The following is a 26,569-nucleotide window of genomic DNA, read 5'->3' on the forward strand; positions in this document are numbered from 1 at the left end:
AAAACATGGTACCAGAAAATAAAATAAACTTGGATAAATGCAGGGAAATGGAAACTATAAATGTTATAATGGGGTTTACAGGATTCATAGTTTCTTATGATGATGATTTGTCATATGAGGATGTGATCACAAAAGTCAAGCCAACAGGATAAATAAGACATAGAATAATGACAACAATACAGAGAATATTTAAGTACAGTTATATAAAGCTGAGAAATAGTCTCATTTAGGATACGCTCTGTATTTCTGGTCACCTAGCTCAAAACTGAAATTGCAAAATTATGAGGGAATAAAAAAACAAGCAGAGAAGATGAAGACAACTTGCAAGAAAACAGACTAAGGAGACTGGGATCATTTATCTCAGGAGAAGCATAGGAGGGAAAATATAAAAAGGTATCTAAGTGACCATTGGATAAAGGATACTTAGTCATAACACATGGAGATTAAACAGATGATGATTCTACAGAAACAACATTTCTGACTGACAGCTTGTATTCACATTTCTGTATGTTTTAAGTTAATCTTTTCCTATTAGAAAAATGTTATCCTGAGTTCCCCCACTCCATTTCAGCTTCATGGGGTTTCTGATGCTAAAACTTAACTAACTGCGGACATACCTCCAAAAGTTTTCGCTGTTTTGCAAAGATAAAGGAGAAACAGTTTCCAATATTCATTACCTGAGAAGCAAGGTGGTTGCCCAGTAGGAAGACATTTGCTCTCCAGCTGCTGGCCGGTATGATTATGGACATCGGGAATTTGACACCCTGCTCCTTGTGAGCTGCACAGCACAAGGAGAAATGGGTATTTTGAGCCATACCTCAAAGGTGTGTGACTGGAGTCAGACACGTATGGCTTCTCCATACCTGTCCTCTGCTGTTCCTTTCCAGAAAATTCGGTGTAACAAAGTAGCAAGTCTTTAGTAACCTGCCAAATGGCCTTCAAACTTCCCAGGCATTTTTTTTTTTACTTAAAATTCTAGTAAGCTTATTTCTTCTTTTTATCCAAAAGTTGCTTTCAGCTAAGAGATGAATCTCTGTAGTATTTCCTGTTCCGTCATGCAATGCATTTTGTTAGGGACAGAAGCGCCCTGTGAAGGGCAGGACAGAGGGACACATCTGTTGGGGGGGGGGGGGGGGCTCCTCAGGCCTGGCCGGCCCTGCCCAGCCTCACCTGGGGGCCCCGTCTGCCCCCGGGCCCCGCAGCCCCGCCTCAGCTCAGCCGGGGGCTGTCAGTCCCGGCCAAAGCTGTCACGGGGCAGGGGGCCGGGGGGCTGACACAGGCCCTGGGCGGGGGGCAGGGGGCCGGGGGGGCTGACACAGGCCCTGGGCGGGGGGCAGGGGGCGGGGGGGGGCTGACACAGGCCCTGGGCGGGGGGCAGGGGGCGGGGGGGGGCTGACACAGGCCCTGGGCGGGGGGCATGGGAAGGGCAGGCCCCACCTGGGGCTGGTGAGAGACCAGGGACCTCCCCAGGGCCGGGCAGGCGCGGGGCCCCGTCGCTCCCGCCGCGCATGCGCGCCGCGCCGCGGCGGCAGTGGCTCCCACTCCCTTCCCCTCCCTCCAGCGGCAGCAGCCCCGGCCCGGGGCTCGCCGGGGGGCGGCGGTCCCGGCACCAGCAGCGAGCAGGGGGGTTTCTCTTCTCCTTCCTTCCCAGCCTTGCCCCCGGCTCGCCGGGGGGGCGCTGGGCGGAGCCGGCCCCCTGCGCTGAGGCGCCCCTCGCCGCCTTCCAGCATGTGGAAGCTGGTGCCCGCCGCAGGAAGAGGTGAGGGAGCGACAGACGCCGCCGCCGCTCGGGCGGGTGGGCCCGGGCACCGCGGGCCCCGGGCCTCGCCGAGCCCCAGGCTGCGCCTGCGCCGAGCCCCCGGGGCGGGGGACGGCGCCTGGCCTGGCCGGGCCTGGGGCTCGCGTCCCGCGGCGGCCCGGGACCGCCTGCGGCGGGTGAGGCGGGAGCCCGCCGGCCCGGCCGGTACCTGCCGACGCCGAGGTGTGCCGGCGCCGGCAGCCGGCGCTTGGGCTTCCGCGGGGGTCTCCAGGCGGGCTTGCTTGTCCGTGCTCCCGGCAAGTGGTGGCCGAAGTCCTCGTTGCGCTGGGCGCTCGCCCACGGCTGAGCCTCCGTTTTTCCCTTGAGCCCTGCAGACCACAGCTCCTGTTAAATTTCACAGGGCTTTTTGCCTTGCTGTTTTATACGTCTGGGATGTTTTCAGGCGCTGCTGCAGCCAATGAAGAAGGTTGCAGAGTGCTGCTTTAAAATACTTGAAGAATTGAGCTCGGATGCAGAAATCAACCTGAGGAGTCCTTCCTTTCAGAAAAGATGTCTAAATACTATGTTGATGTTTCAAGGACCAAGTGTTGGATTTAAGACATCACGTTGTCTCTTGGATGCAGAGTTTTGAGACTGAATTGCCAGTGTACCTTTCTTAAATCAGCTTCCTTATCCATAGGAGCTTTGATGCATTGATAACTTTGATGGTAGTTTTCATATAATATACAGATTTCTTCCCGACTTAAATGTTTTCTCTTCTGTGTAACGAGCGGTCGTATCACAACTGCATCTTTATTTCCTAATTCATTGGGAATGGATTCTGGATGTTTGGTTTATCTCCTAGTGGCAACAGTACCTAATCCTATTGGAATGAACTGAGTTACCCCTTGCTGCCTGGAAAACTCTTGAGCAAGAGCCAAAACACTGATATTGACATTGTATTCAGGATGATCACTTCTGTGCGGTTCGTGTTTGGAAAGTTACTTGCCTAGGGTTGATAACTAGAATTTAATTTGTAATTATTCATTCATTTTCATCAAGAAACATTTCTGGTTTTGTTGACCAGTAGGTAACACACAACTTTTGGATGTAGCCAAGCCATTCACTGAAAAGCCACCATGTGGTCTAGATGACAGATACCAAAAATGAGTTAAAGCATAGGTCAGAGACTGAACTTACTTAGTATCAGTTTGATTTACATTGCAGATCTTCCCACATTCATTAGGAGGACATTTTCTTCTGAGCACCTTAATAAGTTATTTAAACAAATTACGTACCCTCAAAAAATGATGTACCCTTAAAACTTGTGTTTTGGAAAAGCTATCTTAGAGCGTAATCTCTTTTTTTTTTTTTTTTTTCCTTCTATATGTAACACAATCTTCAAGAAGTAATACAAGAGGAAAGTTAAGAAGCAAAGTATTAGTAAAAATACATTGTCCTTGAAAAAAGTGTGCTGCCACTTTTGAAACTGCTTTGTTTATCACAACGTGTCCTTTTATAGTGGACAAAGCAAGGAAGAGGGGAAGAAAGATTTTGTCTATGAACTAAATGTGTGATTCTAGTCAGCCTAATAACATGATGCATGACAAAGTTGAGTTTCAGATATACTAGGAACTTCTGAATGTTTCGTAAGTGCTTTGAATCTTTTGGAGTTTTTTGTAAATTGATATTTTTGTGTCTCTTGTTTATTTTCAGGAGAGCCATATCGGCTTTTAAGTGGTACAGAATATGTTGTTGGACGCAAAAACTGCACAATTTTAATTCAGGATGATCAGTCCATCAGTCGAAGTCACGCGGTTCTGACAGTAAGTCGTCCTGAAACAACCCCTGTAAGTAGCCGGCATTTTACTGCCTTATCAGTACGCTATGTGGATAATTCACATGATCATACATACTCTGATTTTGCTCTCACTGGTGTTTATACTTGGAGTAGAACCATTGATTACCTGTCTTTTCTTAATCTTGACTTATTTTTTTTTGCTCTGGGTTGCTTGCCCGTGTTGAGAAATTTAGTGGCATAATTCTACTGGGCCAAGCTCCCATTTGAGCGCTCCTTTTATCCCAGAGTGAAGATTCACTAGGAATTTGTATTAAAATAATCATAGCAGGAAAATTATGCAATTAAATTTCATTACATAGACAAGTTTTAGGTCTTTGTTCTGGAAAGTGCTTCAGTGTCTTGCTGCAGTCTTAGTTTCTGTTTCATTCCACATCATTGATTCTGTATTTGCTTAGGGGGCCAAAAATAAAAATGTCCCAAGGAGAATTAGCAAGCAGCAATTTACTATCACTTATGTGTTGCAATGATTACAGACATTTTGAAGCCAGTCAGCAGGAATTTCATTTAAGTAACCGTATATAGAGTTTGACGTGAAATACATAAAATTTATTTCTCCTTTTAATACTGCAAATAGTATATAATTATGTGGCAAAATTTCATAAAAACAGGCTGACAGTGTTCTCGTTGGCCTGTCAGCCATTTGGGAAATATGACAGTGTCTAACCTCTTCTCAAGACATGCTGGTGCCACCATGCTCTGCAAGTTTGTGGAAGACTAGCAGTGCTCGTGGAAGGAAGTGAGGGAGAGTAACTTGAGCACCTGTGCAGGGCTGAATGGTAGGTAAAAGCATTGATAACAAATCTCAGAGCCTTGCTAAATAGCAGAGGCTTTGGGCCAGCGAATGATTGCCTTGCACAGCCTTCAAAAAGACTGAGTGTAAGAAGCACAAAAGCTCCGAAGCTAAAAATATGTGTGTTTTCTCTCATTCCTTCACAGGGAAAACCAGAAGCCAGCCTCATTGTTCGAAATCTTTATTTAGGATGGTATTTTGTGGACTTTTTCTTATTTATGTACTGCTTTGATCCATAACGATAGTAATCCATTTCTGATAAAACTATCTAATTCTGATAAACTATAATGGCTTATTTGTGTTTATTTTCAGAGCCAATGTTTCTCAGTCCCTATATTAACAGTAACAGATACATCTAAGTACGGTACCTTTGTTAATGGATCAAAACTCAATGGCGCTTCAGTGTCTTTGCAGTCTGGTGACAGAATCAACTTTGGAGTCTTTGAGAGCAAGTTTAGGTAAGTGCTTTGATTTATAAAATACCAAGTAGAAAATTGCAGTTTTTGAAAAGAGCATTTTTTTCACATCGTGCAACTTGGCAAGTGATACAGCAATGATGAGTTTCTAGAAAGCAAAGGAGGTGAGTAATATTTTTGCCTATGTTCCATACCTGCTTTTGCAATAGTTTCCATTACATATTTTTATAATATAATTTATTTTGACACTAAGAGATTAAAGTTGTTCATAGTAAAGCATTGGCGTTTTAGAAGATGTCGTGTACAGTGAGTGTTTTCAGGCTATCTTTAGCAAAGAACAAAATCCTAAAACATAAATGCTTCTAAAGAAGGGAGGAAAGTTTAGGGTAGGGAGGGAGCTTGCCTGAGCTATTGTTAGCTGTTGATAATGTAATGAGAAAAGAACTGAGATAGCTGGGGGATGCTTTGTGCAGCACTAGCCGTTGAATGATTGTTGCTGTGATGTATGCCTGCATACTCTTCAGTGAACCCAACTTGCTAATCTTTCAAATTTAACATGGTAGTCAGTGCTATCTGTTTGAATAGATGAAGCACTCCTTGAGGTGAAGTCGCAGGTAAATAGAACAAATTCTAATGGCCGTTAACATCAAAGCAACCAGAAGTTGGCTTTGTTCCTTAAAATTTGACTCTGTTTTTTCACTGCTGCTGATACTTGGTAGAAAAAATGGCATTATCCTTCTCTTATTACAATAAATTATTTTTGATATTTTAGATAAACATACCTGAACTTGATACAGGCATCATACCATGAGACCAGATACATCGTGACTGTTGTGCCAGAAAGATTATTGAAATTTCTTTCTGCTTTGTAGACTAAACCAAATCAAATCATGGAATTTGATACGCTGTAACTCCGTATGGAAGATCTACAAATATGAATGGGCTTATGGTCAAGGGTAACGGCAGTGTTAGGAAAAACAGTTACTTGAACTTGCATTCTATGACACGTGTTTTTTTAAATACTAATCTGTTTGTGGACTGTTCTGTTGAGCATACTTTTTGCCTTTGAAAGCACATGCTCGGTTTCTTCTGATATTCCCTGACATTGCAGTATTCTTGAAGCACTAATTCTATGTGATGTCTCTGAAGGATCCAAAAGTCCTTAGAAATATTTCAGACATCACGTCAAAATGTTGTTAATTTTTCTGAATAAAAATCAGTATTTACTTTCTTCAGGAGATTTTAAAGCACGGTCTTGGATCTAGGTAAGAGTCATGGGTCTTTTTTTTTGTTTTTTTGTTTGTTGTTTTTTTAGGTTTTGTTTGAGGTTGGGGGTTTTTTTGTGTTTTTTTTTTTTTTTTCTTTTCTCTCCTCAGATTTCCCTGAGACACAAACAAAGTAGTTAAGTCAGCTCTGTTCATCATAATGATTGGCTGAAATAACTAAAGCAATTCTCTTTTACTTGTTCTTTTCAGAGTAGAGTATGAACCTTTGGTTGTCTGCTCCTCATGTTTAGATGTTGCTCAGAAAACTGCTTTAAATCAAGCCATCCAGCAGCTTGGAGGCCTTGTAGTGAATGAATGGACAAAAGAGTGTACTCACCTTGTAATGGTATCAGTAAAAGTTACTGTTAAGGTATGTTGAGCTTTTTCATATTGATGGCATTGCTTTGCAGTTTTCCCACAAATGTGAATGAAATTCTAGACCTGCTCAAGATTTTCCTCTACAAAGCAATGAAATCAACTCTTCCAAGTTTAGAAAGAGATGTATGTTGATGGGAGATTGGAGGGAAAGAAAATGAAAAAAGCCAATTTTGACGACTGTTACTGATTTTTATCAGTTGCTTTGTACATTTTCATAACTTTGATCAAGACAGCAATTAAAAGCTAGGCTGTTAGAAGCAAAACTATCTTGTTTTTCAGTAGCAAAATTTGGTATTGTTCTATTAGTTCATGTGACTTTTTCCACATCTAAGATATTAAGAAAATTAATGTCCGTTGAACCATATTCTAGCTGAACTTTTTCCATACAGTAAGTATATATTTTTCTGTCTTTTCAGACTATATGTGCTTTGATTTGTGGTCGACCAATTATAAAACCAGAATTTTTTGTTGAATTAATCAAAGCTATTCAGTCCAGGCAACAGTTGCCAAATCATGAAAGGTAAGTATCATGTTTTCAGCGCCACAGAATTAAATTTATGGGAGTTAGATTATCAAATGATTACACATTTATCTGATTATATTTGACAGAATATGTGAATTACAGTAACTTTATTTGTGGAAGAATGCTTAACATGACACACATTTTAATATTCAGGCTTGCTGTCATCCTTAGAGTTATAAAATGAGCTCTTGGAATGGATTATATGCTTAGAGATGTTACTGGCTCTAAATAGGAACTTGTTTTGGTGATATGTTTGAAGCAATGTTTAAACTCTATTGGGAGTTGATAATTACAGAAAATTATATTTTTAGAAAAGAAATTATATCAAACATACTTCGTTATGTAGACATATTTTCCAAGTACTCAGTTAGTTACCGAGTTTACTGTAAACTTTGATCAAAACAGAGTTAGCCTGACCAGTGAATTCTGTGAAATAGCAGGGGTTTTTAATTATCTGTTAAGAGATGAAGTGAGACTAATGTGCATTGGTCTTCACTATATGAGAATAAAATACTCATTGTTTTCATGGTTAAATTAACTTGAAAAGGGAATTCTTACTTTGGAATAAATAACTACTGTAGAATAGCCCTTTCAGTTATTTTCTACATGTAGAAAACTGTAAAAATAATCCAGTTATTGTATGAGAGAATTTAATCTGAGCCTGTATTGCTACTGTTTTTACCTTGAAAAGGGAGACAGTTGTGTTTTGTTTGGGGTTTTTTTTATGAACACATGATTTATGCAGGTGAGAAACTTCGATCGAGTATTTTTAAAAGGTGAACTGCATGGGCACTTGTGTTTTTATCTCTTCTACTCTTTGTATGCTTTGGAAGATACTGGGAAATGAAATATGTAACGAATGGAAATTGCGAGAATACTTGGCATTTGAAAAATAACATGTTCAACGTTTAATGTCAGTTAACAGGGAGAAACATTTGTGAAATTACTTGAAATGCATTCAAGACATTATGATTTTTCTGGATGTATTGTTTTAACCAGGTGGTTGCTGGACACCAGACATTTGAGTTGGGGGAAATAAGGGGTGAAGAAGAGAAGTCACTTTGTTGCCTTTACATATGTATGTATATCCATACATACATTATGTTTTAGACATGGCAATTTGTTTTATTTTCTTTAGCGGTTCTGATGATAGCCATTGGTAGAACAGTTTGAAGAACAGGATGGAAAAAAGGGCAGCTAAACAAATGTCAGTGGTGCACATATGATAAGGGAAGCGAAGCTGCAGAGGATTCACAATATGCTGCACTTGCTACGTGTTAAAATATGTTTGACGGAATGTGACAGTACCTTTGTAGAACAACACAGGTGCCAATCTGGAGCAATTGGTAGCAAGTACTCTTCAGTTTCTAGATGCTGTTTTACATTGGTATGGTTATGTAATACGTCAAATCAGTCATCTGTGAGTGGTTTAAAGCTCATTTGGTCTCCAGTTTCAGAGGAAAGGGGAAAACTTCATGAATTGCAACTTTTCCTTCTACTTATACTTCTACATTGTTTTGTAAGGACATGAGAAAACTAAACAAACTATTTAGAGTACTCTCTGAAATATTGGATATATTTTTTTCTGGCTGACTTTTTTTTTTTTTAGTACAGGTAGTATAAGCCATCAAAAGCTAGCAATTGGTTGTTCAATCTGAAATTTGCTTGGTCTAATGTTACCTAGCTGTAAGGCTGCTGTTACTGTCTCTTACGCTAACAAGCTGACAGTGGTTTGAGCTCTTGAAACGGAGGTGCATGTTGTCCATTCCTCTATTTAGAGAAGTGACAGTATAATTGAGCTGTTAAGTGCTTCCTAAAATAGAATCAGATGGATATGTTTCCCTTTTTTTTAACATTTTTCAGAACTTTTCAGACCCTCAGAGGAATTGTGTTCACTAAACGTGCTTGACACCAGCAGTATATCCATTATTTAGCTTTCACAGAGTTTTCTGCATCAAGCTAAATGAGACAGCTGGTGTAATACACGGATCTATATTTAAAATAATTACAGTATCTTAAATAGGTGATATTTTTAAGATGAAGCTTGTGGGAAGATACTGCAAATTTACTTAGCAACTGTTTGCATTCAATTTCCAAAAATGCTTTTAACTTCCGCAGGGAATCTCTACGTTATGCATTGTAGCTAGAGCTGACCTGAGCTGGTACATCTGCAAGAACAACTTGGATATGAAATAAGTTTTGGATTTGAAATAAGAAAGGCATATTGATGTGGTAATACAGGAGGACACTGTTAATTAAATCTTGATTACTACTGTAGATCTAATAAAAAAAAAATCTTAGGGAAATAAAATCTTAAAGTTCAAAAAAATGAAAGGTTTTTTGTTTATGCTAAGACTTCATAGAATGGCGAACCTGCAGTTCACATAATGAACGTGGCTTCTTAATTGAGGCTTTTTATGGTGAAATATATTACCTCAGTCTGCTGATATTCTCTGATAACCTATGCAAGGCAGAAAAATAACTTGGATTTCAGTAACAGCTGCAAAGTGCAGCTCTATATGAAATAACGTCTTTTATTACAGCTGTCCAGTGTAAATAGTGCAGAGCTTTGAAAAACTAGGAAAGTAACTGAACATTTAACAGAAACTCATCAAGAATCAAAATCTATTTATTGAAAGATTCAAGACTGTAGAGGGTCTTTTTTGGATAATGGTGTTACTGTTCAAAGCTTATGGGGAGAGAGTACAAGTACTTCAGAATCATAAGATGGAAAAAGACTATATTGCCATTGAGCTTACATCAGGATTGGGTAAGAATTTCCAAGGAAAAGCAAAGGTTTCTTTGAGAAGGAAATGATCAGTTGAAGGTTCCTGGTGAAATTAAAAACCAGAGATTTGAAATGTATTTCTAGAGAAACTAGTCCAGTTCTGAAGTAATGAAAACTACTGTTTCTCCTTTTTTTTACTCATCCTTTGGTTTTTAAAAATAACTTTGCCCCCTGTATTTATCTTAGGTTTAATAACTGTCTCTATGGGGCTCAGTATCAGAAGTCTTCTGGCTTGGTAACTAACATTTGAGTTGCTGTATTTCTTAAAATCAGTAGAATTTATCATATCTATTTCAACTTCGATGGAACAATATTTTTGTAAACAGACTTGAACAGGTTGCTGAAACTTATCAAATACTCATTTTTCGAAACCTGATGGTTTTATGCTGGTTAATTTCCGTTGTGTACATAAAGCTTCAGGAACTCATTATGAAGAACACAAAAGAACAAAGATTATTTAAAATTAACTGTAACTATATAGTACATTTTAGCCTATTATAATTAAATCACATATTTGGATGCGGTAGAAAATGTACATGCTTATTTTTGTTCAGCTGTAAGTATGTGAATATTCACAGTGTCTGAAGAATATATGTTTACAGATGGTGAAATTACCTATGTAACAAATGCATTTTATTCAGAAACTTAAATATTTCAGTATTTCATGGAGTATGTTTCTTGCTTAGAATCTTGCTTTGCATAAATGAGGAAAAAAAATCTAAAAACATATCTGTGTGTGTATGTATACATGTATATACGTAATTTATTGGGCTGTTAAACCAGATTTTGGGAGTGTGTTTCAGCATCTTTTTTTTTTCCTGCATAGTAGTATGAGAAGGATGCATAATCAGCAGTTAAAATAAAAATAAGTAGTTCTTTGTTCAGCCAGAGTACATATATAAACTGCTGTTTAGGTACAGACATAGTATAGCACGGTTGAAATCAACCTATAGTTTCTATCCTTTCTAGCATGTGCCTTCACCTTACTCTGTCAGAACTGCTGTAGTAGTGAATATGTGGCTCAAAGATCCTGTAAATACTATCCTGAAATTGTCAGTTAAATGCTTCTCTTAACTTTAGAGGCTTTTTATGATGTGGGCATGCTCTCGTTAACTGGAGCTGATATCGCAGCCCATGACAAACATTAGAGCTTCAGCGTAGAATTTCACTTCTGCCTGATTTGTTCCCCAGCTGAACTCCTGGTTACTTTTCTTGTATTGGACAAAACAATTGCGAATCTGCAAGGTGAATCAGTTCAGTTCTTTAGCCCACCAGCAAGAAAAGTGTACTTATTTGCTGTCACCTAGTGTGGTAGTACACAATTTCTTGATCTGATAGAAGAGAAGGAGGGGTGGCTGTGCCCATCTGAAGGGCAAAGGAAGCAAGATGGCTAATTTTGTGCGGAGCTTTACTATTAGCTAGAGTAAGTGCAGAATGAGATTGCAGTCTCATTTGTCAGTATTGTTAGTGGAGAATGTAGATATGTGTACAGCAGATGCTTAAAGCGGATAGGTTGAATACATTCCTAAAAGTGTTGTCCTCTTAGTTACTGAAGTAGAAAGTTTAATCTTATCTTAGATGTTGAGAAATTAGCAGCTTTGTTTCTTCTTAACAATCTCTTGAAAAAATGCTTACGTAAATAGTTTTGAGAGGAATACAGTATTTTGATTTCAGAGTTTTACTCTAAAACAGAAAGGACTATGAGTCAGTACTGAGAGGTAAATCCAAATTTTGTAACTTTAATTTTCTGTTCTTGCAGCTTTTATCCTCCAGTTGATGAGCCTTCCATTGGCACTGAAAAACTGGATTTATCTGAGCATCATGAAAGGAAAAAAATATTCAGTGGAAAAACTTTTGTGTTTCTAACTGCCAAGCAGGTAATTGGGCTTTACATTGCAAAAATGTTGCAGGGGTAGCTAAGCATGGATTCTGTTCTCTGTGAATTCACATTCATTGTGGATTCATCAGGAAAGAAGGATTTCTGTGTATTTATCTTACAATACGATGGCCTAAGCAAGATGAAATACAGGAGGAGAAACAGAACACATCACATCTACATTAGTGCATCAGTGATAAGCATTATGCTCGTAGTTCATTTTGCTGGTAGTTCCAAACTGACTATTTTAAGATTTTTTTTTTTTTTTTTTTTTTTTTTTTTGGTATATGTATCCTCTTTTTAGCACAAGAAACTGGGTCCAGCAGTTATTCTTGGAGGAGGCGAAGCAAAATTAATGATGGAGGGAAGAAAAGAAACATCTTTACTGGTTTCTCCTGAAGTTTGTGTTGTTGATGTGGGGTTGACGGACTCTCAGATCCCAGGATCTGACTCCATGAGAAACTGGACTGATTCCATTCTGACTGTCTTGCAAAGGTGCAGCATTGTTCTCTTGTACAGTGATATGGTAATTTCAGAATTTCTGCAGAGAATTAGTCATAGTGTTTGCATATATATTTAAGCAGTAGGATGGTTATAAAGAGGGTATTTTCTTCATTGTTTTAAGTATTTAGCATAGTAACTAAAATTTGTTGAAGCAGGAAAGGAAGGACTTGGCAGTTCTGTGAGGATTTGGTGGGGTTTTTCTCCCCACCCCCGGATCCAGTTCTGTACAAAATCATTGTGTTGAAGCTGTATTTGAAATTACAGACGGCAAGTGTTTTTTCTTATATTATTTAAAAGAAGTTAAAAATGAATGTATTCTAAGAATGGAGAACAGATCATCTATGATTTTTCAATAAATATATGTATGTATTTAATGGAAAACAGGTGAGATGGCACCTTGAGGTCATGCGGTCCATTGCTGTCTAATTATTTGCATACAATGTTTGTGAAGAGCAGCTTCTGTTTAATAAAAATCAGTTTTTGTTTTGATGGTGTTTTTTCTGTTTGAGAGGGCAAACTGCATATTTTTATAGCTGTTAGGATTTTCATGATGCTATCTCATTAAAACAATGAATGAAAACAAAATCCCAACCTTTAACCTAACACTTAAACCTAGTTCCTCTGAATTTTCCTGCTGAATAGGGAGAACTGTACTCAAGCTCTTCTCATGGGTGTAGCACGGAAGAGGTGTGTCTGTGCCTAACTGACTTGTAAGAAGTGCTCAAATCTTTTAAGTCACTTTCCTATTCACACGCATTTTTGAGTGGGAGGTAGAGCACAGTTGGTTAAATGCCCAGAAATCAGATAGGGAGAGATGCATTGCCCAGATTACTGGGACTAGACAGTGGCTGCAGCAGCAGGAAACATGGAAGTTCATAACATATGGGACATGGGTATAATGATGGATAATTATGCTGACTTACTGTGTTGTGGAAAATTGTAGTGTAGACTGATGTTTTTTGAAAGGAGGAATTGAACGTTTTGTACTTTGTCATATCTGTGCCCATTCACCTATTCATCTTTGAATCTGTGTTGAGAAACTTTTTTTTTTTTTTTCTTTATTTTATTTGTATATTAACAGCAAGGATCTCAGAGCTATTCCTGAGGCAGAAATTGGATTGGCAGTTATCTTCATGTCTACGGAAAAATACTGCAATCCTCAAAAGCAGCCTGGTAACAGAGGTAATTGGAAAAAGGGTAGTAATAAGTTAACAGCATTAAAGAGGCAGTATTTCTTTTGGTACAGGGGCATCAGTGGCTAATGTTCAAGTTATTTTGTTTTGTTTTGCAAGACCACTAAAATAGAGTGACACTCTATGAAAAATGTGTACAAGTCTGAAGAGGTAATTGCTTTTTAGTGGTCTTGCAATGAGAATTACATGACTCCTAGATGTAAATAAAAATGTAGCAGATCTAAAATTAGTGTAAAAAGCAGACACATAGTATATTGATCTTTAAAGGAAAGGTACTTTAAAACAGTGTTCTGAAGGTCACATTTTTAGTGGCCACGGAATTGGTATGTATGTGGTAGTTTGAGTTCCGTGCTGTTCTGTCTTTTATGAAAAGAGGGGTAATAAGGAGGTAAGAGGTGAATGTTAGAAATTCAGAGAATAAGAACGGAATTAATTTGTAAAGGCTTGCTTTTTTTATGCACAAAAAAGTATTTGCTTTAGGGAAATTCAACTGCCCCCCCCCCCCCCCCCCCCCAGTTCAAAATCAAACATAATCTTGATATAGCAAGTAAAACCAATGAGACACGATTGCCACATTTGCTAAAGTAATAGTTTGGGGGTGGACGTTCCAAGTCTCAACTTGAAACTTAACTTGTATTTGCTCATACAGTAGTAATAAAAATCTTTGAGAGACAGAAGGAGTTTTTGTTTGTCTAATTCTCTTTTCATGCTTCTTCCAAAATTATTAGTCTATATTTTCCTTCTATAAAATTGTCAGTTATGTCTGTAATTTTAGATTCTGTTCTGTTCTACAAAGTGTTGTATCGGATAGCAAATCCTACAAGTTTTAAAAAAATCAAACAAAAACACCATAAGTTTGTCTTTACATATAGGATCATTACTTATTCAAAATTGTGTTTTGAAGAGAGAAAGATGTACATTCAGTACTGGTAGAGCTCTGAAAAATATTTTGGTTGACTGGTATTCTTATATGAATAACTTGTATGTGATCTGTGGTCTATTCAGTTAGTTTAGAAAACAATACAAGATAAATTGATTCTCAGATTAAATTTAAAGATATTGACCCTGCAGGCATCTGGATAGATCAAAAATGCTGATTCTTGTTTCCGGTCTGAATGATTCAATTGGATAAAAATTAAATCATCTCATTGAATTGCATGAAAAGACTGTATATCAAGCTTTTAAAGGTAGCTATGTTGGCAGTTTATTTGCTAAGAGGGAACAAATGCTATTGTTTGGGAGTTATAAAAAACTTCCGTGTATTTGTTGCAAATCAAAGGGATTTTAAAAAAGACTAATTCTTCTGATCCTGTCTCAGAACAATGAATGGCAACATATATGATGTGTAGTTGCTCAAGGAGGAGACCTAGGTGTCCCTATAGGTTATTCTTCTATAGGTTACAGTGGTAGGAAAAAAGTAATGAATGAATGTATAATGAAGGGGTTATCTGAAAGGATAATACTGTCATCATATTCTCAATCTGAATGAGATGCAGGAAGAATGTAAAGGGCTGAGAGATGAGTAGTAATTAAAAAAAATGTATCTAGAAGCAGGATGAGAAATATGTTAAAATAGTAAATATTAGTATCCTTTGACTTGGAGAAGACATAAGTATATGAAGAAAAGGACAAGTGAAAGGGCAGACAACATAAAAGATGTATATGCTCTTCTTTCTGCTTTACAGAGAAAAGATGTAAGTAACTAAATAGGGAGAAGCAAACGATGTTTTAAGGCAGTTGCCTGGCTATGGGGACTGTGAGAAACTTGGTGTAGAAGACATTTATTCTAAGTTTTTTTTGATAGCAAATACTGGTTCTGTATTAATAGAAATAATCCCAAATACAATAATCACATGTTAGAGATCATCATAAAGCAGTAAATGTAAGGAATTTTGTGCTCTGACAGTTTCGCATAAAATACATATTGCATGATTTATTAATTACATTATGTCTATATTAATGTGTGATTTCCCATTATGCTTCATTTTTATTTAAGCAAAATTCCATGACTTAATTTAGTGGAATATTTAACTAAAACTGAATCCCAGAATATGATCTTTTAGAACTGCTTCTTTCAGTTTTTTTAATTAATAAATCTGCTTAATTTTTTGATTAAAATAGCATTAAGACTGTTTTACAAAAATCTCACCTGATCAGTTACCAATGTGTCATAACACATGCAAAGATACACAGATTTGACATTAACCTTTTAATTCTTTCCTTCCGTTGATCTTGCAGCTGTAACTAAAAGTACTCCTGCATCAGCTGTTGTAGGGCGAGCCATTTCTCAGAGTTTGGCTGTGGATGAAACCGTAATGCCAACTGCTGCAGATAACAGCACAGTATATGTAGCTGATACAGAAATAGAAGAGCAGACATGGTAAAGTATTCATGGAAGTAGTTTCTAAGCTAATATTTGCAAATAAAGCAACCTTTTGTGGCAGAGGAACTGTATCATTGCCATGGACAAAGATAGACAGTGTTTGAAATGGCACTTACTGAATTGTTGTCACTTGTCTGCAGTGAGATGATTTCTGCTTTTGAGTGGTAGGTAGCTGAAAACATCACATAGGACTTATGACTCTTCTCAGATGCAACTGTAGGTACTGTATATCTGACTTGACTGTCTTAACTATTAAAAATTTTCAAGCCATTTCACAGTTATAAAAATACATTTGTTGTAGCTGATTGTACAGTTTGTTTTTAGCACACCTACATTGTTCATAAGTATGTTCAAAGTACAGGTACAGCTTTTTAAAAAAGTTATATTCTACAGTGTATCTCTGTGGTAACTTCTTGTGTGTTCACTTCATATTTTTTCTCTCTAATATAGTATGGAGACAGAGAATACTGCCCAGATGGACAGAAGAGGGAAAATGGCATTCCAGGATATAACCACTGTAAAGAAAAACCCTAGTACAAGTGGCAATGTAGATGCAGGAACATCGACACCTAGAATGAACAGAACATCTGGGTTTAGTCAAAAAAGTCATCCTGTCTCGCCATCTAAAATTTTAGAAGCTAGTAAACCTAGTGAGCGCGCTTCACGTCACCAGTCTAACTCAATTACAAATTACTTCCAGGTAGCTAGAAAAAGGTATGTTGAAATGTTCTTGACATTACTTCTGTTATTGTTATGTTGGTGCTGTTTCTAGAAAATAGTTTTAACTCAAGGGATGTACATTTAATTCAAAACACACTTAAAAAGGTAATTTTTAGATCAGCTTCCTAGAATGGCAGGCTTTTCCTCAAGGGTACTTAACGTTCAAATTTCACAATGCAGTCACTAAAACCCAGGAAGCTGTTGTGTTGCAGATGCAGCTAGTCATATTAAAAAATGCTTTTGTAATTTACTTCTTTTGTAATTCCTTTCTCGCTAAGGGAAAGAGCTGAAGAAGAAGAAGAAGAAACATCTGCACCCAAACTAGCAAAACTGGAGGAAAGGTCATCACCTGTTTCCAAGTGCACTGAACCCACAGCTTCATCAGTGCGGAACAGTGAGGCAGAACAGCATCAAAAGGAAAACAACATCCTGGACTCAAACCCTAATTTTGCATTAGAAGACACGGGTATAAAGCTTGTGAGGGAAAGCGGCAAACTAGCAAGTGATAAAACAGACACTAAAATTACTTCTAATGAAAAGCATGCACCAGAGAAGAGAAAGGAGTTACATGATTTATCTGAAGATACAGAGACTCTAGAAATTGTGTTTGGAAGCAGAGACCTAGACTGGAAAGATCAAATGGCAGATCATGACCAGGAAGCTCAAGGAAATATACGAAAAAAAAGATGTTTGGAAGCCAAAGGAGGCCCAATTCAAGAAGTAAATGTAAAGCAGAGAGAGGAGAATAAAATACTGGTAAGTTATATTCTTCTCTTCAGCCTAATCTTGAAATTTACAACTGTGTTAGAAGGATGCAGATAGCCTCTTTAAGGATGAGGCTACCTTTATACAGAAAGTGGCTCTGTAAAGTTTGTTTGCTTAAACCTCTCAAATCACTCCAAACTAAAAATTGAAATGATGTATCTATTACATGTGAACGTTGCAGTGTTACACCTACCTAAATGTTTTTCATTCTTCAGGTTACTTTGTGAATTGAAAGCTGCTTGTATTCTGAAAGTTTTTCTCTCTTGTTTGCTTGAAGTACTGTAGGCAGAACAGCAGAATATACCCCTGGTCCAAGAAAAACTTCTCGTATTGCATGTTGTGTTAATTATAATGTTGATATTTATACTAAAATAATAATTACATTATCTTTATGTAATGAATTTTCTGAAGAAACCTTTAGTTGACGTCTTCTGTTGAATACCACAGTAGTGTCCAGTGTCTCTCAAGTCAGAATCTCTAGATGTCACGTGAAAGATTATTAAAATTCCTGTATGAAGCAATTCAAATCACTAATGTCCTCTTGAAAAAACCAACCAACCAACAAAAAAAAAAAACCAAAACCACACAGCTTGTGATTAGTTTTCTTGACACGCCCCCCCTCCCGCCCCCCCCGTTTTGTTTTTGAGAATAAGGCAATTTTCTAAGAAATGAATAAAACAGTGGATTTTGAGTTAATGGTAGCCACTTCATTGAAAAATAAAAAACAAACCCAGGTTTGTAGAGGAAAACAATGTTGAGAGCTCTAGCAAAGTAGACTGTTAACAACACAGAGGGGAATAAGAGAGAAGGAACAGATTTCTTTTTTTTTTTTTTTTTTTTAATTTAAAATATATATATATGAAAGCTTACTGTCCAGTCAATTCTTACACAGTGTAGGCAGTGTCTAAATGCTGTAGTAATAAAGTTTCAATGTATGATTGAGTAACTGGAATTTGCAAGATGCCTTGGATCAGATGAGAATTAGTAATTGTCTGCGCATCCTTAGCTCAGACCAGCTTAACACTCTTCTCTTGATATTTTACTGGAGCTTGCTTCCAGCAAAGTATGAATTTTGAACTTTGTTATAATGTGGGGTTTTTTTTGTGTTAGTAACAGGCAAGTTTTAAAAGACAAGTAAGTCTTATAATTGTAGAGAATCTTTGTTTCTTGCTCTTTATACTGTCAGAGAGGAGGTACTTTCTATCAGGTCTAACAGTAGTGAGAGACTAAAATGGCTGCTTGGAATAGTCTTTCAAATTTTGTTATGGCCTATTGCTAGTCTAACTTCTTGTCAGGATCATGAAGGAAAACAAATTCTTACATAAAACTAAACTGCTGTTTTATCAGATGAGCACTTCAAGATTTTTGCTGACGAAGTCTTCTAATAGTTTAATTAATAATGACTTATTTTATTTACGTAAATTATATTTCCAGTGGAATAGGAAGGAGTTTTTGTGATAAAGCTCCGCAGGTATGTTTGTTACCTATTTTCTTAAAGTACAGATGCACCTTGTGTATCTGGCAAGACAGAAAATGTGAGTAATTGACTCAAAATCTACAGGGTGCATAAAGCTGATCTGATTTTTTTTTCAGCCACTGAAAATAATTTATGAAAGGCAAATCTGGTTTTAAACTATAGAAGGAAAGCAACCTGCAGAATACTTTTCTATTATAGTAACAAAATGTCCATTCTGCACACATGTACACTTAACATATGAAATTGAAAATGCTACTTTTTTATATTTAAAAGCTTTTACAGTATTTTCCAGAACCTGGCAGGACTTTAAAGATTGTACAGATGGACAACACTTGCTACTGGTATAAGAAAAAAAAAGAGAAAATAATAGTGATTTTTTTAATAGAACAAACCCAGCAATTGTTGTAGTGTATATAAAATATCTAAATTTGAAAGTACAGTGCAGTTTCTTTTCTGTCTAAATATTTATATTGATTTGAAAACGCTTATTCCACTGCAGAGAGCAGGAAACAATTTTATGTAATTAAATTTGTATTTAATTTCAGTGTTACATTTTAAATAATTTTTAATCAAATAGAAAGAAGAAGAACTTGGATCAGTTCTAACTTCAGAAATGAAAAGTAAGATCACGCAAGAGTCACCAGTCTTGGTAAGAAACCAATTAATCCTAGGTTTTAAGAGCAAACTTTGAAATAGGACCCACCAATGCTGTGTTCTTAAAAGCAGAATTTTGATTCATTTTCTTAATGCTTCTCAGAATAAAGGAGGTTCTGAAGATTGTACTCCTTAAAATAACTCTGTGTAAATTTGAATAGTACAGTCCAACTTATTGACTGTGAAAAGACAGAGAGAACTGTAGTTCATCTGCATGGTTTTGTAATGGCATTTGGATGGCTACTTGAGATACTTGAACTACTGAAACCTAATGTAATTGCATTAACCCTTCAATGCGGTTAGTACCTTGTACTGATATTTTTGTTAGGTTACTGCTTAAAGACCAGACGGGAACGTAATCTCCTTGTCTGCTCTAAGGAGGTCACAACTAGAATGGAAGAGATGGACCATTGAGAAAACAGATGTAACGTACACTGATTAACAGTAAATAGCATGCTAAGTTTGTTATAGGTGAGATGAATGAAGGAAGGAGGGGAGAATTGCTGGGAATGGCAGTGAGGCAGAGGAAAAGGAGATGAGGCTAAATGAAAGTGAAATGGAAAGATTCTGTAGAGATAAAGGAGAGTGTAGCCATTCAACAAGGGGCAGGATAAAACCTTTTCACATATGTACAGAAAACAGTCCAGGAAGAGGGAATGCTCTGCAGGTATACCAAAGTGCAGGGTCAGCTCAGATTAAGGGACTTTCAGTTTATACTTTGCTATGAAACAGCTGTACTGCATCTGGACTGGAGCTGTCCATGAAGACAGTTTAATGTTTCTTGTGAACTTGTCCTGCACCCAGACTTCCTTTTTAATCCACATAGGTCTAGCCCCAAGAAGCAAAGTGTGCGTGCAAACTTACTGACATATGAGCATTCTCATGTACAAGAAAAAGTTCTTTCATGGATCAGATCCAGCTTACAGCCCTAAAGTTGGCCTAAATGGTAAATCCGTAGCCTAGAATTGAGCTGAAGATCAGTTTTGTCTTCCTTGGAGTTAGTTGGAGTTGCTATTAGAGTAAGCATGCTTGATTGAATTAGTTCAGGTAAGGGGCAGGGTGGAGGGGAGGAGAGAAGTAATTCTTAGATATTAGCTAAATTGAAAAAAAAAAAAAAAATAAATTTTTTTTTTACTTGAAGTTTTATCTTGAAGTAAAATCCTAGTGAAATGAGGTATACTGACTTCATTATTTTTACTGCCGTTCTTAGTGATCCTGTCTTTTCAATAGATGTAAATATGAGAGAAATAAATTTACTTAGCTCGCAGCTCTATTAGTAGTATATAAGGAGGCAGAGAAGTACATCTGTCTTCTTGGCTTCTAGCACTGCTGCTGTTTCCCCTCACCCTTTTGTAATCTTAATTTTTGCCTCGGTTGTGCTCATGAGAATTTCTTTCTCTAAAGTTTATACTGTTAGATATGCTGTATGTCTGTTTATACACTTGAAGTACTCCTTCCTTTCTCTTCCCACATAAGAACCACAACAAACTTGAAGATGACGCCAACAATCTTCCTAGCAGACTTCTGTTGACAGAGTTTAGATCATTGGTTGTCAGCCATCCAAGACAGAACAGTCAGCTTACTGGAAATACCAGTTATGGGGGAAAGAAAAATTTCAAAATGTTCAAAAAGGTTAGTGTGTATTTGAAATGGTCACAAGATGGCACTGTTTAAAAATACTAAAAAATATTGCCTTAAAATTATAGAAATGTGTGTTATGAAAGATTTTTTTTTTTAAATTGATAGTAACTACAGAAAGAAACAATTTAAATACCGTATTATACTGTTAACATATTTTTCTAATTGACTAAATAAGTACCAGGCTGACAAAGGCTTACCTCATGCCAGATTAGATACTTGTACTCTCTATTCCAAGCTGTTATTTGGAGTAAGTCATTCAGTGATGCCCACCGTAACTGCTGGTTGTACCTCCAAAAGCTAGCCATTTGACTTCTCCAAAGACCTACTTATAAAGTATATGCTGATCAGAATCTTGCATTTTATCTAATAAATCTTGGGTTTCTAAATAGAACTAAATCTAGTATCTTAAAAAAGTATGATGATTGCTTGCTTGGGTCCTGAGGATAATTTCAAGAAGGTTCTTAGTGTTCAATGTAAAAATACTACTTCAGCTCATATTAAAAATAAAAATGTATATATGGTATAAGATTACTAGAAATACATTTCAGTAAAATATTATGTAGAGAATGTGAGTCACTTGCAGCTTTCTGGGAGTGTGCTCTCATTTTTAGATAACATTTTAAATTTTGGTAGTATTTTCTTTTCCACCGTTTTGTAATAGATTCTTATGCATTCTGATGATAAAATAGAATCAGTAAAAATCAGTTTATAATGTTTTCAAACTCCGTTTAATGTACTGTCGGATTTATTTAGCATATATAACTTGTCCACTTTTTTTTTGTTTCCTTTGGTGAAAGAAGGGAGTTAATAGCTTTCTGTAAATGATTTTTTCACTTCAATCTCTTTTAAATATTATCTCTGATAAATGTTATTCAAAGAAAGACCGACTGACTTTCTTCTGTGATATCTGAGTAGACTTTCTGAATTTGTTAAAACAGACCGTTTACTTGCAGTGTGCTTGCCTTGTATTGTAATTGTAAGAATTTATTGTCTGACAGGTAGCTTATCCAGGGGCAGGACAACTTCCATACATTATTGGAGGGTCAGATTTGATTGCTCACCATGCGAAAAAGAATTCAGAGCTAGAAGACTGGTTAAAACAAGAAATGGAGGTAAGGAATTCTTGCTCAAAGATGAGCAAACAAAAACTTGACTCATGCAAGTGGTCATACCAAGCTGTGGTTGTTACTGAAATACTTCGGAATTTTAGTTTTGAAATAAAACCTCAGCCAATTAGCTGTCCACACATGCTCATAGGAACATACACATTAGAGAAGTTACTGGAATTCAGGGGTCAGTGGTAAGGCTCATTTTTTTCCTGATTATTTGAATTCATTTTACATTCAACATTCATATAATCGGAAAAACTGGTTCAAAAAAAATCAATAACCTGAAAGAGAATGGGGTTTTTTTTTTGTTTTTTTTTTTTATAAGCAAAAAAAGCATCATGGACACTTGTGGCTCTTAAAAATATGACAGAGAACTAAGGAGAACTTCTATATGGTAATCTGTGTTCAAGTTGTTATACAGTACAATTGATATTCTGCTCTTGAACAGAAAATACCTGAGTAAAATTCTGTTGCAGTAGACTGAAGAGATATAGTAAGAATAAATTCAATATTTTTTCTATTACAAAAATCTTTACCTTTGTATATAGAAGTTCTAAAAAATACTATGTTTTATCATAGCTGTTCTCTAGCACTTTCATTTTCCAGTAGTGTCTTTAAAAATACCTGCTAATGAGCAATATTCTGTTTCCACAGCCTGATCGAGGTCCTGTTAACGAGAAAATGTTGATGTATCTCCCCCCCGCCCCCCCCCCGGGTATAGATAATGCAAATTAAAATTCCCTTTACACACCAATAATCAGATTAAAATGTCCCTATTTCTATAATGATGCTTAAAAAACAAAAAACTTATTTCTGACCAAAATTGATATCTTGCACAAACTAATCCATTCCATTAGTTGGTAGCAGTAGCCAAACTTGAGTAGTGCGATATGTTACCTAATGTGAATATGCACTGAATGGAGTTCTTAAGGAAAATTTATTTCTTCAGGAAAAACTGTGTTAATGCTGGGATATATTGTTCCTCTGTATTGTTCATTAGCTTCACCCTTAATGTCAAATATTGAATAAACTTATTTTCTCAGGAACAAAACCGACATGCAAGAGAAGAATCGCTTGCTGATGATCTCTTTAGGTAAGAGTTTTGTGTTTGTACTTAAAAAATGTGTATAATTTGATTCACATCTTTTTTTTGGACAGGTTCCAATTTTGTAAAAGACTACTTTGACTATTCTTTGAAAATTCCATGTATGCCCATGTATGGAATATACCCCAAATGACTCATCAACTTCTCTCAATTTTTTTTATGTCTTAAACTTTCAATTTAATTCAGACTTGCTACAATCTTTTAATAGCAACATTTTTGTTTGAGAATGTTCTTACTTCCTGTCTCATATGCACAAGCTTCATGGTTCACTAAGGCTGGAAGAGATTCTGGGGTCAGGCTTTCTGCCATTAGTGGTTGCTAGAGCCTAATGAAGTGTTTTGATCTTACAATTCAGTCAGTCATCTGAACTTCCAAGAAAAAGTGATGGGGTCTTCCAGTTTTTCATTCTGGCTATGGCATTTTGTGTCCCTGAGTCACTTGAGGGAGATAAAGCAACAGAGTACTAATTCTGTGAAAAAGTGATGGGCAGGACTGCTTTCTTTCTTTTTTTTATCTTTGAAGTAATAATTCCCAGAATTTTAAACAAATGTTAAAAAAACCCCTAAGTAAATCCTTTAGTGTGGCCCCCTCTGATCTTTGAGACCTTAAGCTGCTTTCAAACCCATTCACAATGAAAGAGCTCCTACCTTTTTTTCCCTTCTCAGAATCTCCCTGAATCCCTCACCATCTTTCCAGTTTTCAAACTGAGGAGAGGAGGCATTTTTAGACCAATCATTCTATGCTTCTGACAGGGTAATAGAGTCATTAACTCTGTCTTAATCAGTGCTTATGTCAGAGGAGTTTGAGAGATTTCTTTGGTATGTCCAGGTTCACCTTGGCTGTTTGCCATTGCTTTTTGCCATAACTCGTATCATTTGCCTCCAAAATACAGTCTGTTTCAGCAGTTTTCTTCAATAACCCACACTTCAGTTATCTAATACTTTCCCTAATCTCTCTTTTGAAAGAGAGAATCATCCTGTTCAGTTGATTTCCTGTCCAGCTACTTTCAACTGTAATCCTAATTTAATGATTTATAAACACTTTCTAATTAAAAAAAGTTCTAAGCCAAATTTGCTGTTTTATCCAGTTTTCACATCGGCAGTACAGCCCTTAAATATATGTCAATTACGAAGACATTTATAAAAACATGGTGCAGCTTGATTGCTGTGCTGGAATATTAACTGGTCCAAAATATCTTGATTAATTTTAGCCTTTCAGAACACAGCAGTGGAAACTTAGATAATTCGCATGTATTCATGCTTAGAAAAGTTTTTACCTCGACTCCAGTTTATTTAGGATAGTTGTACTTACAGAAGTTTCCACAGGCAGAAATATTAAAACGCGGAATGTAATGTTCAGCAGTTTGTAACTTACTTCTAATTTTCTCCTTGATCCTGAGTAAAACTACTTGGCATAATGCTAATGTTAACAGCTGCCATTTCCCATGAAAATTGCTTTTGAAGATGCCATAGAAAAAGTCACGCAGTACTCCAAGGTAAAGATGAGCTAGAAAGAAAATCTGTACCCTCAACTGCCGCTGAGTACGTACCGAGACAGAGGAGGAAGGGAAGGCATATCGTCCTGTCTGCTAAGACTACAGATAAATGGATTAGGTTCAGTAATAGCCCTTTGTATCCTTCACTCCTTGTTCCCAGCAAGGTCTTTTGTTTCTTTGTGCATTCACTCACATTAGTGGAATCTCTGTAGTCCTTTTTCCATTTCAGGCCGCAGGCACTGTACAGTTTCCTTTCTCCGATAATGTTGTTTGATTTCTTTCTGTCTGGAAAACCTCATCCAGGCTTCATTTAACATAGAAAATGGCTGGAGGTGAGGTGGGGGAGATTACATAAAAAGATGTTCATGACTGTCAGTGTCAGCATCTCCACAGGCAGTCATAGACAGGGTTTGAAGCTGTTGGTGTCCTGATGGCAGGTATCTTCCCCTCCACCACCCCCCCGCCATGTGTCCAGGACATATTTAAATGTTAGAACTGATGTGTTACAATGGTATAGCAGTAAACTCAAAGACATGCTTTGAGATTTAATATAAGGATCTCCCCTTGTTTAGCAAAGATTTCATTTTCTTAGTTTTTATGTGAAGAAACAAGCAACCACTGTTTGACTTCTCACCTGCCATGCGTTTGACTAGCAGTAAAAAGTTGTGCATTTAGGTAGAAAAGTGTATGGTGAAAGAGGATGTTTTTGTCCCAATCACTATCAAAGAAACATGATACCGCATTATCAACATGTGTAAGAGCCATTCAGAAAATCTTACTGCGTTAACAGCTTGCACTGTTATTATTAAATAGAGCATTTCTTTGAAAGGGTACACAGTTCATTTTTGCCAGAAGTCTGAGTTGTGTAGCAACAGCAGTGACTTCTAATACCTTTCTGGTTATGTGGTGATGTAATTTGGCTCACAAGTTGTCACATTTTCCTGTCTAAGCAAAATGAATGAGAACAGAATTAGTGGAAGTAAAACTGCCTGATCATTCCGTTGCGTCCATAAGTTATTCATGCATGAATACAAAACACATCAGAATTTCAAAGAAGTGACACAGGATTTTGGGAGATGAAGCACAAATGGAGAGAAAGAGAAGGCCAAGGGATAGCAGTGTCAAGCAGAGGCAAACTATAAGCATATTGCAGTAAATGAGGTAACTATTTAGTATATCAAAAGTAGATATAAATTACTGATAATCAATCGGAAGCTATGTAAAGAGGAAGGTAGGGCAAGGAACTGCTGCATGTGGGAGTAGGAAGCAGCAGAAGGGTTTTGTCTGAATGAGTTGTGGCCACATGTTGCACGTTTCTGTGAATATGCAGTAGCCCCTTCCCCTCCCTCCCTTTTTTTTTTTTCTTTTTTTTTTAAGTGAGGAACTTAACGTTGGGCTTTGAGAAGCTTCATCATGCATCAGATTTAAAGATATTTAAGTAGCTAGGAAGTCGGGGAAAATTTTAGTAAAAGTTTTCTCTAGTTCATGCGCAGGTTCTAGCTTATGCATCCTTCAGTCAGACTGTAGCAACTGTAGTTACGGAAGTGCAGTCAGGGAAAGGACTGAACACTGACCAATCCCTTGTTATGAATATATAATAAAGCTATTTACATCACATTGTTACCTTTAAATATCATTAAGTTTTACTTATTTGTGACAAATTTTCTTTTTTGTTGCAGATACGATCCTAATGTAAAAAGGAGAAGATAAATTGTGACCTGAATCTACAGTGATTCTCTGGCAAAATCTGCTTGCTATTCCTTAGGTTTTCTGTCTACATATATACCTACATATGACCATTTGAGCTATCTGTTGTTGTAACACTTGTCTTTAAGTCTTGCTTTTATTAAAGAAAAAGAAAAGTATCTTTCATTGCTTGGTACTTAGG

The 26,569-nt window shown here is 37.1% G+C and overlaps 1 protein-coding gene across 1 annotated transcript; it reads left to right on the top strand.

Moving 5' to 3' along the window:
- Window positions 1-1,691: 1,691 nt before the first annotated feature.
- On the top strand, window positions 1,692-26,487 carry NBN (nibrin). The gene is made up of 16 exons (XM_082311218.1): window positions 1,692-1,759; window positions 3,455-3,588; window positions 4,702-4,847; window positions 6,281-6,440; window positions 6,865-6,968; window positions 11,519-11,636; window positions 11,940-12,130; window positions 13,221-13,321; window positions 15,571-15,712; window positions 16,166-16,429; window positions 16,714-17,191; window positions 19,255-19,326; window positions 20,808-20,963; window positions 21,971-22,084; window positions 23,125-23,174; window positions 26,361-26,487. The coding sequence occupies exons 1-16, from the start codon at window positions 1,729-1,731 to the stop codon at window positions 26,389-26,391; spliced, it is 2,292 nt and encodes a 763-aa protein (XP_082167344.1). The 5' UTR covers window positions 1,692-1,728; the 3' UTR covers window positions 26,392-26,487.
- The last annotated feature ends 82 nt before the right edge of the window (window positions 26,488-26,569 follow it).

This window comes from Platalea leucorodia (genome assembly GCF_965183815.1).
Source record: "Platalea leucorodia genome assembly, chromosome: 1".
Classification (NCBI taxonomy): domain Eukaryota; kingdom Metazoa; phylum Chordata; class Aves; order Pelecaniformes; family Threskiornithidae; genus Platalea; species Platalea leucorodia.

Bases quoted from the DNA above. Each gene is read 5' to 3' on its own strand.
- NBN (XM_082311218.1), top strand. From the start codon at position 1,729: ATGTGGAAGCTGGTGCCCGCCGCAGGAAGAG. The intron at 1,760-3,454 runs GTGAGGGAGCGA...GTTTATTTTCAG, and splicing joins GGTGCCCGCCGCAGGAAGAG to GAGAGCCATATCGGCTTTTA. The intron at 12,131-13,220 runs GTGCAGCATTGT...GTATATTAACAG, and splicing joins ATTCTGACTGTCTTGCAAAG to CAAGGATCTCAGAGCTATTC.